The following is a 12,148-nucleotide window of genomic DNA, read 5'->3' on the forward strand; positions in this document are numbered from 1 at the left end:
GTTGTCTCTGCTGCAGATTTAGGTCGCTCTCGAGAGTTGCAGTATGTGTATGTGGATAACAACACCCACCTGAAAGGCCTGCCGTCGTATCTCTACAACAAAGTCATCGGCTGCAGTGGGTAAGGCTGCCATCACAGTTGGGGTTTAAAAATGGATGGGCTTGAGCTAGTTCCAGGACAGGAACCAAAAGCTACGGAGAAACCATGTCTCAAAAATTCAAAAAAAAAAAAAATGGATGGGCTAGTTTTGATAATTCTGCTTAAATTTTATCTTTGGCCTTGATATCTTATTCCAAATATCTTTATGGACTAAGAATATTAGGCAAGCAATTTAGAATGTTGTACGTTCGGTTCAACTGGTAAGCCATGGCTAAAGAGGAGAAGACCATAGGCATTTTCTTTTTCACTATCGAAATAGCTCTCCTTCTGTCTTCATTGAGATGAATTTGTATCTCTTTAAGTCTACAGCATGAAACTTTCGTGTACTTCTACCCTGACACAGATACCATTAGAAACTCTAGAAAATAGAGGAATTGTCTTATGTTAAAGGATTTTCTTCCTTGGGTGTGATTGCAAAGACCATGTGCTGTGTTACCTGCCCTTTATCTAAGGTTTTACCAATTTTAACTATTTAGAATTCAGCAGCAGACGTAGCCCCTTCTTACAAATCTTGAGTCCAGCGACCACACAGCTGTTTCAGTCAGAGCAATAATAATCCCCTTCTCATGGGCTTTTAGAAAGGTGGCATCGGCCTGTGCTTTAACAGGACGCCAGGGTCGCCTGACATGAGGTGTTTCCGGCAGTGTGAGGTGAAAGGACGGCCACACTGCTAGCTTCCTTTCCCCACTTCAGCAGCCAGAGGCCCACCTTTGGGATGGCGTGACTAACACATTTGACTCTGCACTCCCAACAAGCCACATACCTGACCTGCACTCCATGCAGCTCAGCGAGAAGACAGCCGGCAATACCGAACACAGAGGACAGCCGCTTCTGTGTTGGCCTGGCTCCAGGGAATGGGTAGTAAGTGCTGATTGCTCCAGAGAAAGCCATCCTGGGAACTGTGCCTTTCCCTCAGGAAGAGGACACATTTGTTACCATGGGAAGCCCTAGACGAAAGAGCCTGTCCAGGCTGATGAAATCCAAAACCTTCTTGAAGCAGGAACAGTGGGTTGTGTTACACGTTTTAGCTGAGTGGCTTTTCTAACAGCTGACTCTTGTCGCAGATGTGACACTACATAGTCATATCTTAGTGAGTTCCTAAGGGGTTCACTCGAGAGGAATGACCTCACTGTAATACACAGGAAAGGATGGAAGCAGGCTCCCACACTGGCTCAGGCTGCACTGAGACCAGCCTCTCCGCACTGAGGAAATAGCTGCCATTTCATGCTACCGATGGCCAGAATGTGCTTTTTGTGCAGAAGAGAAAGTTTTCAGCTTTGAGTTTGTACTGGCAGCAATGGTAGTTGATTTTAGAAAATGCCAAACCTTTGGGGAAATGAATAGTCAAGGAAAGAAACCGAAGTGCTAGTTAACAGTCTGTGTTTTCTTCATATTGTTATAAGCTTGTCTCATTGACAGTAATACAGAAAAATAATATTAACAGGAAATATGTAACAGCAGTTTTATAATGTTAATATTGGGGTGTGTGCAGTCCAGCTTACAGCTAGACTGCACTCCGTTTTCAGTCTGTTGCTTTAACCCAAAACTTTGCATATTCTGGTCATTAGATTCCTAAGCCATTTATCTTTTTAAAGTCATTTAGCCTAATTTATGCCTAAAAATGATACTTCTTAATGTAGTATTTAAATGAAAAACCAATGTTCAAAATTCTAGGTGTTGCTGAAGGTCCCACTTTCCCCCCTTTCTTCTGCCTATAAAATAAATCAAAGCCACGGTTCCCATTCTCGGACAGAGCACTGAAGCTGCCTACCTTTCTGTAGGAGACAGAGAAGCAAGGCAGACACAGTCCTAACAGAAAGAATAGTGTGTGCCCTGTGTCTAGCAAGGGAGCTTGTTTGAACAAGAATTTGGGTAACATGTTCCTTTGTTGGGTTTTGGTGAGCAATTGCCCTGTTTGGTCACTGCAAAGCAAATAGTGTGACGAGCAAAGTGACACATGGCAGCCTCGTGGCCCTGGTGTGCAGCCAGGGATTGTGGGAAAACAGTGCCGAAGGGACTTGTACGAGGTGATGCGCGGCCCAGGCTCTGTTGACGTGGTGCTTCATTCTCGCACATGCTGCTTCCAGCAACCTTGCAGCCCCAGGTACCAGAGCACACCCCTGCTCAGCTCAAGGATCCAGGAAGTCAGCTCCAGCAGTACGGAATGAATGGAGCTTTCGGAACCTGTAGAACAATGCAAAAATCTGGTTTATAATACATGTCTATATGTTTGTGTATAGAACACTACCTTAGATGACAGGATTTTGTTTATATTTATACATACATATAAATATATAAATTAACTGTGGAGAAAGCTAGAGAATGGAGTATAAAATACACAAAAAGCCACAAACTACAAATAAAATTATCCACAAATGTTTCAGAAGTCTCATGAAGTTAACTTTGGTATTTATAGAAATGTGAACAAGTTTAGCCCCTACTCATTGTGTATTGTTGTTTGAATACTGGGCACTAACCAGCATGTCAGGACTGTGCTAGAGGTTACTAGAGAAGCAAAGGATTCCAATACTTATTCTGGCAAAGATAACAGTACAAATAGTTAATACCCTGAGAGCGATGATTGACACCTGGAGCATGAACTAACTGTTGTGTCCCAGCTCCGCGTCACACATTAAATCCTGTTGCTTACACAGGTCAGCCATCTTCACGGTGGAAGGAGCTTCACAGGAAGCCACGGCCAGGAGGGGGAAGGACTCTGGGAGAGCCCAGTAGAGGCTAGCTGGCAGCCACAGCTTCATGGCATTCATGCTGTTTGCCAGTCTCATCCGGGCTGTTTTCTCTGGGGTTGTCTGTCTCTCACTGCAGCAGTAAATGCCGTGAGTTCCCAAGCACCAGTTAGGGTTTTTGAGGGCCGTGAGTGGCGCGTGTGGGCATGCAGGAGCACTTGATGGCAGAGTGGCCCACCTGGGCTATTCCCCAGAACCCTGGTGGTGTGAGACAAAGTAAACAAGCGTCTGTGCGTGGACCTTTCCAGCTGGATCTGGATCTGGGAGCAGTTTCTTTAAGTGACCTAATGGTTTGTCATGCGGTCACTCGAGGTAATAGGATTGTTCGACTCAGTTGAACCAGCGGATTAAACATTTTTTAGATCACAGACCAGTTATAGATTTTTCCCCAGTCAGTTGAAGCTATTTATTAATAGATCATGAATAAATTTACTAACCTATAGTATATTTTAAACTTTATTTTGAATTAGCATGCAAAGAATTATGTTTCGATCATATTTATTTTTGTTTATCCTCTTCCCTTCAGCCCATTTAATTTTGTATTCCATGTGCTCCTCAATACCTCCTTTCCTCTCGTGTAGTCCCTAGTTCCACAGCCCATACCTGCACGTGTTTGTACATATGAACAGTGAGCCCATACCTGCACGTATGTGTACATATGAACAGTCAGCCCATACCTGCACGTGTGTGTACATATGAACAGTGAACCTATACCTGCACGTGTGTGTACTTATGAACAGTGAACCTATACCTGCACGTGTGTGTACATATGAACAGTCAACCCATACCTGCATGTGTGTGTACATATGAACAGTCAACCCATACCTGCACGTGTGTGTTCATATGAACAGTGAACCTATACCTGCACGTGTGTGTACATATGAACAGTGAGCCCATACCTGCATGTGTGTGTACATATGAACAGTGAAAGCTAGGATCTACATACAAGAGAGAATGTGCAATATTTGTCTTTCTGAATCTGGGTTTCTTGGGTTAATATAATTTCCAGATCCCTCCATTTTCTGAAAATTCGGTGTTTTCTTTATGGTAGAATATAATTTCTTTATGCATACCACATTTTCATCATCCATCTCTCTGTTGATGGACTCCAGGTTGGTTCATTTGCCAGCTGCCGTGAGTTGAGCAGCAGCAGACAAGTGTGTGTGTCTGCAGTAGGGTCTAGTGCTTTGGATATATTCCCGGGAGTGTTGTAGCTGGGTCATGTGGGAGTTCTGTCTTTAAGTGTTTGAGAAATCTTCATGCTTATCTGCGCAATGGACGCACGGGTTGCACTCCCACCAACAATGAGTGAAGATTCCTCTTTGCTCACACCCTCATCAGCATCCATTGTCCTTTGGTTTCTTGATGGCAGCCATTCTGACTGGGGTGAAATAGAATCTCAAAGCAGTTTTGATTTGCATTTCCCAGATGTTAAATGCTTTTTAAAATATTTATTGACCACTTAAATTTCTTTTTTGAGAATTGTCTGTTCAGTCATTATTCTTGAGACATGATCTTAATTATATAACCCTGGCTGGGCTGGAATTCACTGTGTAGACCAGGCTAGCCTTGAGTTCGTAGAGTCAGCCGGCCTCTGCCTCCTGAGCTTAGAGGTGTGGACCACCACAGCCAGCACACCCATTTATTAACTGGCAGTTTTGTGTTCGATTCTTGCAGTACAGCCAACCGAGCCTCTTTCTTACTCTGCAGGCTGTTGTTCTGCTGATCATTCCCTTTGTTCACAAACCACTTTTACCTGAGGGCTCCCTACACTTACGACAGTATTGGGGATCCAAATCACACCTCCTGGACAGACCCAGAGCAGCCCAACTGCATCCAACAGAGTTTTCTCTTTGACTCCAACTTGCCGAATAACTTGCCAAAACAAAAAGCTAGTGTTTCTATTCCTAGAGGAATATAACAGAATCTAGAGTCTCAGCGATCTAGGCGTTAATGTCTAGGATGCAGTTCAGAATTCTATGGTATGTAAAGATCAGAGGAATTTGGACATTCTCAAGAATAAAGATGGTTAGAGACCAACCTGGGGCCACCTGAAATGTTGGAGTAAAAAGGTGAAGATTATAAAATAATCTTGTAACTTTCATCAATGAGTAAAGAATAGGCTTATCATGGAAAGACCAGAAAAATAGAACTAACTCTAAAAAAGAAATACAAGATTTTAGAATTGAACAATACATTCATTACCTGAGATGAAACCATTGTTTGATGGCTTCATGTGGCAGAATAGGCCGAATCAACAGAAAGGAGTGAAGTTGGATGCAGGTGGAGCAGATGCAACCCAGCCTAAAGACTGCAGAGAAGACTGAGAACAGAAGGGGCTGCCAGACCATGTGAAAGCTACATGCTTGCTGCCCAGGGAGAGTCAGGAGAGCACAAGGCGGCGGCAGCAGCAACAGTGTGAACACAGGCTGTGCCTGAGCAGTGTGGCTGCGTCAGAGCTGGGGAGGGACCTCTGAAAACAACTGAAGATAAACAAAGAGAAGATTCTAAAGTGCTAATACAAAGCCCAGTTTGTCATTCCTGAACTGAGTCAGGAGCATTGCTCTGAGTGCAGGTCCATCCTGGGCTTTATAACAAGACCATGTCTCAAAGGAAGGGAAGGAGGGAGGGAGAGAAACATCTTCTCAGAGCAGCTAAGTAACCACCCAGTGTAGACGTCATCAGGACAAAGTGTCTCTAGCTCACAGTTCCTTTCCTTCTCCTTATGGAAAATGAAAAGATGTTTCTGCTAAAAGGGAGAGTAAGTCCATAGATTCCCTGATGGTAGAGATGTTGTGGGCACTTTCTGAAGGGCTCAAAATTAGTGATTAAATCTTCATTTAAAAAATATCTGTCCTAGTCCTCCTTCTTCTCCCTCCTCTGCATGTGTGTGAATGTACCGCACGGTGCCGTGGCAGGCTTGTTGTGAGAAGACAACCCTAACGTCAGTCCTCACCTCCCTCCCACCTTGTCTGAGGCAAGCTCTCTTGCCGCTGGATGCCGGGCTGGCTGCCCATGTGCTCCTGCGTGTCTCACGTCTCCAGCCATCTTGCTGCAGGAACACTGAGGTCATGGGCACGTGCTGCAGCTGCACCCAGCTTTTACATCGGAGTCAAACGCAGGTTCTCATGGTTGCGCTACAAGTGCCTGATCCACTGAGCCATCTTTCCAGCCCTAGATCTTCAGTTTTGACGTACAGTTGGTTCGAATGATAAAAGTGAAAATTCATATGAATTAATTTGCTACATCATACATTTTGGGGCAAATACGTAGCAAAATCTCAGTGGCAAGATGACATTGCTATTCAGTGAGCCTGTTTTAAGCTAATGATGAGTGACAGCTATGACAATACTGAATTAAAGCATGTTTTCTAATAATTATTATAATTATCTAAACCAGAGGCCCTAAAATTTGAAATTTTAATAAGTTACTTAAGGGTACAACTTACATATATTTTTTAACCTCCTAGGCATTTAGTCTAAAGTGTTTTAAACTGCTTGGATTATAAATCAGAGCTAGCAGTGTTCAATAATTGCTGGATAATCCTTTGTCCTGTTATGAACTGAAGCTTGTTGTGTCTGCCGTTCCTTCTCACGGACAGCTGCCTCTTGGTCACTTCTCCACTGCCCCAGTCACTTCCTTTCTTGGATGTGTGGTGCTCACTTGTCAAGGCAGTCCCTTCCAGTCTCGTCCATGTTCCAGATTCTGATTGGTTGGAACTGCAGCTCCTGCCATGTTCCCTGTACATAACAATAGCTAAATCCCAGTTCATAGTTTCCTCTTCCCTTGACTGCCATGGCTCTAATCTTACTCTGAAGCAGTAATTAATAATAAAAAGAAAGCGTACCTGTACATGTGGATTGGGATTTGCTGTGTACCGGACAGTGTGCTCTTGGTTCGTGGGTGTTATTGTGCAACATCTTTCCAACAACCCTCATGAGCTGTCCCTATTTTCGAAAGGGAGAAATTGAAGGATGAAGGAAATTGTCATCACCCACACTGACCCTGTGCAGTGGCCATCCTGCCATCTCCTCCTTGCCTCTCTCTCCTTTGTCTGGGCTCACACCTGTGTGACTGGGACTCTCCTGCTGACTCCTCCAGAATCAAGTCCTGTGGAAGCAGCGCAGGCAGGATGGGCGAGAGAAGGGCTGAGTCAGACGGTGCATCCTCGCAGCCCTTGCTCAGCTGGCCTTGCGGGTGAATCGTGGAAGTCACACAATATATGGATCTTAAATTTAGTTCACTTCTTACATCTAGAGGTGAAGAGCAGTGCTAAAAAGAATTATCAAAGAAAGATTAAACGTCCTATAAAATGAGGGTACACTTGTTGGGTGTGAGTCCCTTCAATTTAATCTGTCATTGTAACTGTAAGGGACAGTAAGAACCTTAAGGAAGCAACACTTTCTTTCCGTCCCCTGATCCTTTTGTTGTCCCGGGTTTGGGCCTTGTCCATGCAGGAGCAGCAGCAATGATGTGAAGTAAATATCCACGAATAACGTACTATAATCCCAGCACTCAGGAGATCAGTCAGGGAAGGATCATAAACTGGAAGCCAACTTTTTAATATGGCCTTTACTCCACATTTTTATTGTTTTAATTTTTGCTCAGGGTTCTCCTTATTCAGTGTGTATGAAAAATTCAGTATGGATGTAAACATATCCTTTAAGCTACAACTCAGATCAGCCCTGCTCAGGTCAGGGTTATTTTATGCTGTATAAAAATGACCCTATGGTAGCCGTTTATGATAGAGTCTCTAAGGTGATCCACAAGGCCCATCACACTAAAACTGTGCAATAAAAACTAAAGTTTGGAAATAGGTACTATTGTCTCACTGTATGAATCTATCAGGGTTCAGTTCCCACAGTCATGGATGCTCCTCAGGATATGTAGGGAAGGACAGAATTCCCCTTTCTGTGGAGAAGCCCTGTCTTTGTTCTTTTGGCCTTCATCTGAGCTCATGGATCTTACTCACGGTCTACTAATATAAATGTTAATCCTATCTAAAAATAGCTCCACAAGGACATCCAGCCTGGTGTTTGACTCAATACCTGGGCACTATGCCCTTGCCAGTGCCACAAAAAATAAGACATTTGCCAAAACTCCACTTGTCAGATGGCTGTTATTTTCCTAAGTCATTGTTTCCTTGCTTGTGGCCTCCTCTTCCTACAGAGCATTGTGGTGCTCAGTTCTCCTAACCTAACCCCTCGCCCTAGGAATTGTAGGTCCCAAATCATCCTCAGCAGCTGCAGGTTTCCTATAGTTTCCTCTTTTTCATCTTCCTTATATTCTAGAGGGAGAGTACCTGCCTTCTGCTCTTGTTTTTTCCACACCCCTGGGTTAGGGGTTTGCTTTGTTGTTGTTTGGTCAGTTGGTTGGTTATTTGCTTTTTTGATGACAAAATACCAGGCAAGAAGCAGCTAAAGAATCCAAGAGTTTGAGATGGGTCAGCCTTGATATTTCACAGCCAGACTAACTGGCCTGCTGTCTTCTGGTGAGTCCACTATCCCCATCTCCCATCTCTTGGTAGGGACCCACTTGGCTTACAGATGTCAGTGTGCCGTCTGGACAGCCAAACCCAGGTTGTGGGGCCTGCAGAGCGAGCACATGCTGTGCCAGCTCTTTCTTCACTCCCAGAAGTGAAGCCTGGCAGGTTAGTGTAGCCTGTAACCCCTGCACTTAGGAGGCAGAATCGGGAGAGTCTCTGCAAGTTCAAGGCCAGCTTCATCGATGTAGTGAATTCGCTGTACAATGACAAGAAAAGAGAATCAACTTGAAAGCTTCCAGCAGCATAAACTCAGAAAGGGTAGTAAAATTGGGGGGAGTGGAGCTTACGCAGCAAGCTTCATAGATCCTCTGAAGGAAGGCTTCTGCAAAGGCAGCCTTGCTGGAAGTCATGCAGCCGTGCTCCAGCTGCTGCTTGTGTCTCTGAGCCAGGACTGAGTACAGAGCCTGGGTCAGCATCTGCTTGCTGTGAAGGAAACTGGCAGCTCAGTCACTGAATTGTCGCATCCACGTGTGATCGCCTTGTGAACTGGCGCACAGCCCACCTCACAACTGATGCCGCTGTGTTGTGTCCTTATGCAGCTGTGGCGTCACCATCCAGGTGTCTGAGGTGAAGCTGCTGTCCTTTTCATCCGGGCAACTGACCGTCTTCCTCCCGGCCGAGGTGAAGGCCATTGGCACAGAGAACGACCATGTCCTGCCCTTGCAGGAGCTGGCCATGCGGAGTCTCTACCACACCTACCACAGGGCTCCAAAAGGTGCGTACATGGCCTTCTCTTCTGTCCCAGTCAGGAAATGAATACTTGGCTTTTGTCCTGTCTGTTTTAGTTTTCATCTTACATTTTTTGTTGTTGTTATTGTGACAACATACACATTTAACACTAAATTGACTATTTTAACCAACTCTTCAGTTCCCTGGTATTGAGTTTATTAGTGGTTTTCCTGTCCCAGCCTCCCCAGAAGCTTGTCCTGTGCTCATATGTGCAAGACTAGGGCTTTTCTTTGAAAAGTTTTAATATTTTCAACACTGGTTTCTGCAGACGCACAGGAACATTCATTAAAATGTGGTTTTTCGCCGGGCGGTGGTGGCGCACGCCTTTAATCCCAGCACTCGGGAGGCAGAGGCAGGAGGATCTCTGTGAGTTCGAGACCAGCCTGGTCTACAGAGCTAGTTCCAGGACAGGCTCCAAAGCCACAGAGAAACCCTGTCACGAAAAAAACCAAAAAAAAAAAAAAAAAAAAAACAAATAAAGTGTGGTTTTTCTTGCAAAGGATAGTGGTTCCCAGAGAAACTGGTGTGTGCAGGTGTGTTTGGGTGAGGTGAAAGGCTGGCAGTGGTGAAGCAGAGTTAAATTTCTCCTCCAGAAGAGCCGGGCTCTGCCTTTCTGTCTCCTCGTTTCTTGCAAAGGTAAGGTAAAGAAATACGAGAAGCCTTTGGCAGCACTGTCAAGCAGGCCAATGCTTGCTTTGGAACAAGTCTAGCCATATGTAGACTGCAGAGGTGTTGTTGACACGTATCCTCAGGAAAGCACCGAGATGGGGCTGAGTCGTCGAGCATGTGCAGTGAGTGTGCTGAGACCAATTCCAGCAGCACCAGAAACGGAGGGAGAAAGGAGGCAAACACGAATAAACAATGACCAGAACAGTGTTAGTAAGAAAATACATTTCATGCTTTTACATTTTTATTTATGTGTGTATCAGTGCGTGCGTACGTGTATGGGGTGAGGGCTTCCGTGGAGGCCAGAACGGGGCACCACATTCCCCTACACTTGACATGGGTGCAGGGACCCAAACTCTGTCTACTCATGGAGTGTCAAGTGCGCTTTTTAAAGCTGCTACATGCTTTGTCTTTGTATTTGGGGAGGGAGCGTGGAGTTAACTAAAACAACAACAGAAAACAACTCGCCCTTCCGGGAACATCTAGTTAGTCCAAAACTAAGCTATTTTTAAAGATGTATTTATGGGGTGTGCATATGTGTGAGTGAGTGTGTACGTGTACATGCGTGTATGCCTTGCACTGTGTACATGAGGAGGTCAGAGAGTAACTTGGAGGAGTTAGTTCCGTGCGTGTTCCAGAGATCAAACTCAGGTCTTCAGGTTTGGTGACACTCACCCTTACCTACTGAGCCATATTGCTGGTCTGGAAGCTGTTTTTCATTTATCTCTTTTGTTTGTACTGAACAGTAAATTTTCAGTTATATACTTATATATGAATTACATTTTTCTAAGTGGGTATTGCTCATTCTGGGCAGATATAAAAGGCTAAAACCTTCTGTTTCCTTGCCGAGCATTCCCCCTTGCAGTGCGTGTTTAGCATGAGCGTTAAGACAGCGTAAGCCCATGTCAAGAGCCTGGGTGCTGAGAGGGTTTGCTGTCCTCTGTGGCTCAGACTGGGCTGGGGAAGAGTGTTCACCGTTTCTGTTCATGAGAATTGAAACAAGGAAAAGCTTGGTCTCCTGATTTTTCGCTCATCCTCTTTGACTTCCAGCATCTGATAGGCTCCAGTAATTAGCCTTTTCATAATTTAGCCTTTATTGGCAGTTAATTGAGCAAGGGCCCGGTCGCTTCAGGGAGAACTTAATGGGAGTTGGTGAGAGCCTCAGACCTCGTCCCCCTCCAATTCTCTGACTTATGAAAGGCTGCAGAACCCGCTCCGCGTAGACGGACGCCTTTTGATCCTCGTTCCTAAAGACTATTTGATCTAATTCTTTCCTTGCCTCTGCCTCAGGACAGCTTCTAGCTGCTCTTAAAAGAGTGGATTTTCATTTTCCCTTAGTGTCAAAAATATAAAAAACATCTTTCATTTCCTAATAATGTTAGATTTTACTGAATAACTATCAGATAACAGAATTTCCAACATGAAGTACTTTTAACTGTTTGAGCTTATTTGGTAACAAAGAGAAGTGTTTTCAAACGTCCAGTTTAAGGAAATGGATTTTTCACTCATCTGCCTGATATTTCTCTTCTGTTCCAGATCTGAACTTTTTGTCTCCAATCTCATTACCCAGAAGTCTCCTGGAGCTGCTGCACTGCCCCCTGGGGCACTGTCACCGGTGCAGTGAGCCCATGTTTACCTTCGTCTATCCCAAGCTCTTCCCCTTGAGAGAGACGCCGATGGCAGGCCTGCACCAGGGGTAAGCAGGCCTAAGTGGGCACCGGGGTTCACACCTGGGCCAGGGGTGCAGCGCGGGAGTGGGGGGTCATGCATGGAAGGGGTGTTGACTCTACAGCTTAAAGGGGCTAAATCAGCCGTTCTCAACCTGTGGGCCATGGCTCCTTTGGCGAGATTGAGTGACCCTTTCACAGGGGTCACCTAAGACCATTGGAAAACAGATTCGTACATAAAATTCATAACAGTAGCAAAATTGCAGTTATGCAGTAGCAATAAAATAACTGTATGGCTGGGAGTCACGAGAGCATGAGGAACTGTATTAAATGGTCACAGCAATAGGAAAGTTGTGAAGCACTGTGCTAAATGAAGTGTGGCCATTGTCACTGCTACAAGAAAGCCTGGCTGCCCCCTTAGGCTTTAGGACTTGGTCAGAGCACACACACACACAGCCGCGCGTGTTGTTTGGAGCATCTTGTTCATTCTAGCTCGACCCCTGGTGCAAGGGGAGACAACCTTTGTATACGAAGAGCTCAGCCTTGTGTTCGTCTGGCATACCCAAAAGCTGTGGCCACACTGTGCACACACAGGCTTGTTTCTGCTCTGAATCTAACTCTCTCAATGGCATTCCC

At 45.0% G+C, this 12,148-nt stretch overlaps 1 protein-coding gene across 4 annotated transcripts in view; it reads left to right on the forward strand.

Annotated features, from left to right (window-relative positions):
* Positions 1–12,148, forward strand: part of Lrrc28 (leucine rich repeat containing 28) — a 101,985-nt gene that overhangs the window by 77,192 nt on the left and 12,645 nt on the right. For 3 of the 4 annotated variants that reach the window (XM_041657960.1, XM_041657989.1, XM_041657971.1), the window contains 3 exons: positions 17–119; positions 8,990–9,165; positions 11,382–11,541. In XM_041657960.1, the coding sequence (XP_041513894.1) occupies positions 17–119; positions 8,990–9,165; positions 11,382–11,541 (439 nt within the window). The remainder of the gene's footprint in view (positions 1–16; positions 120–8,989; positions 9,166–11,381; positions 11,542–12,148) is intronic. The other variant, XM_041657979.1, reaches the window with a different exon arrangement.

This window comes from Microtus oregoni, unplaced genomic scaffold (genome assembly GCF_018167655.1).
Source record: "Microtus oregoni isolate MIOR12 unplaced genomic scaffold, Mior012 000000F_ref0000247, whole genome shotgun sequence".
Classification (NCBI taxonomy): domain Eukaryota; kingdom Metazoa; phylum Chordata; class Mammalia; order Rodentia; family Cricetidae; genus Microtus; species Microtus oregoni.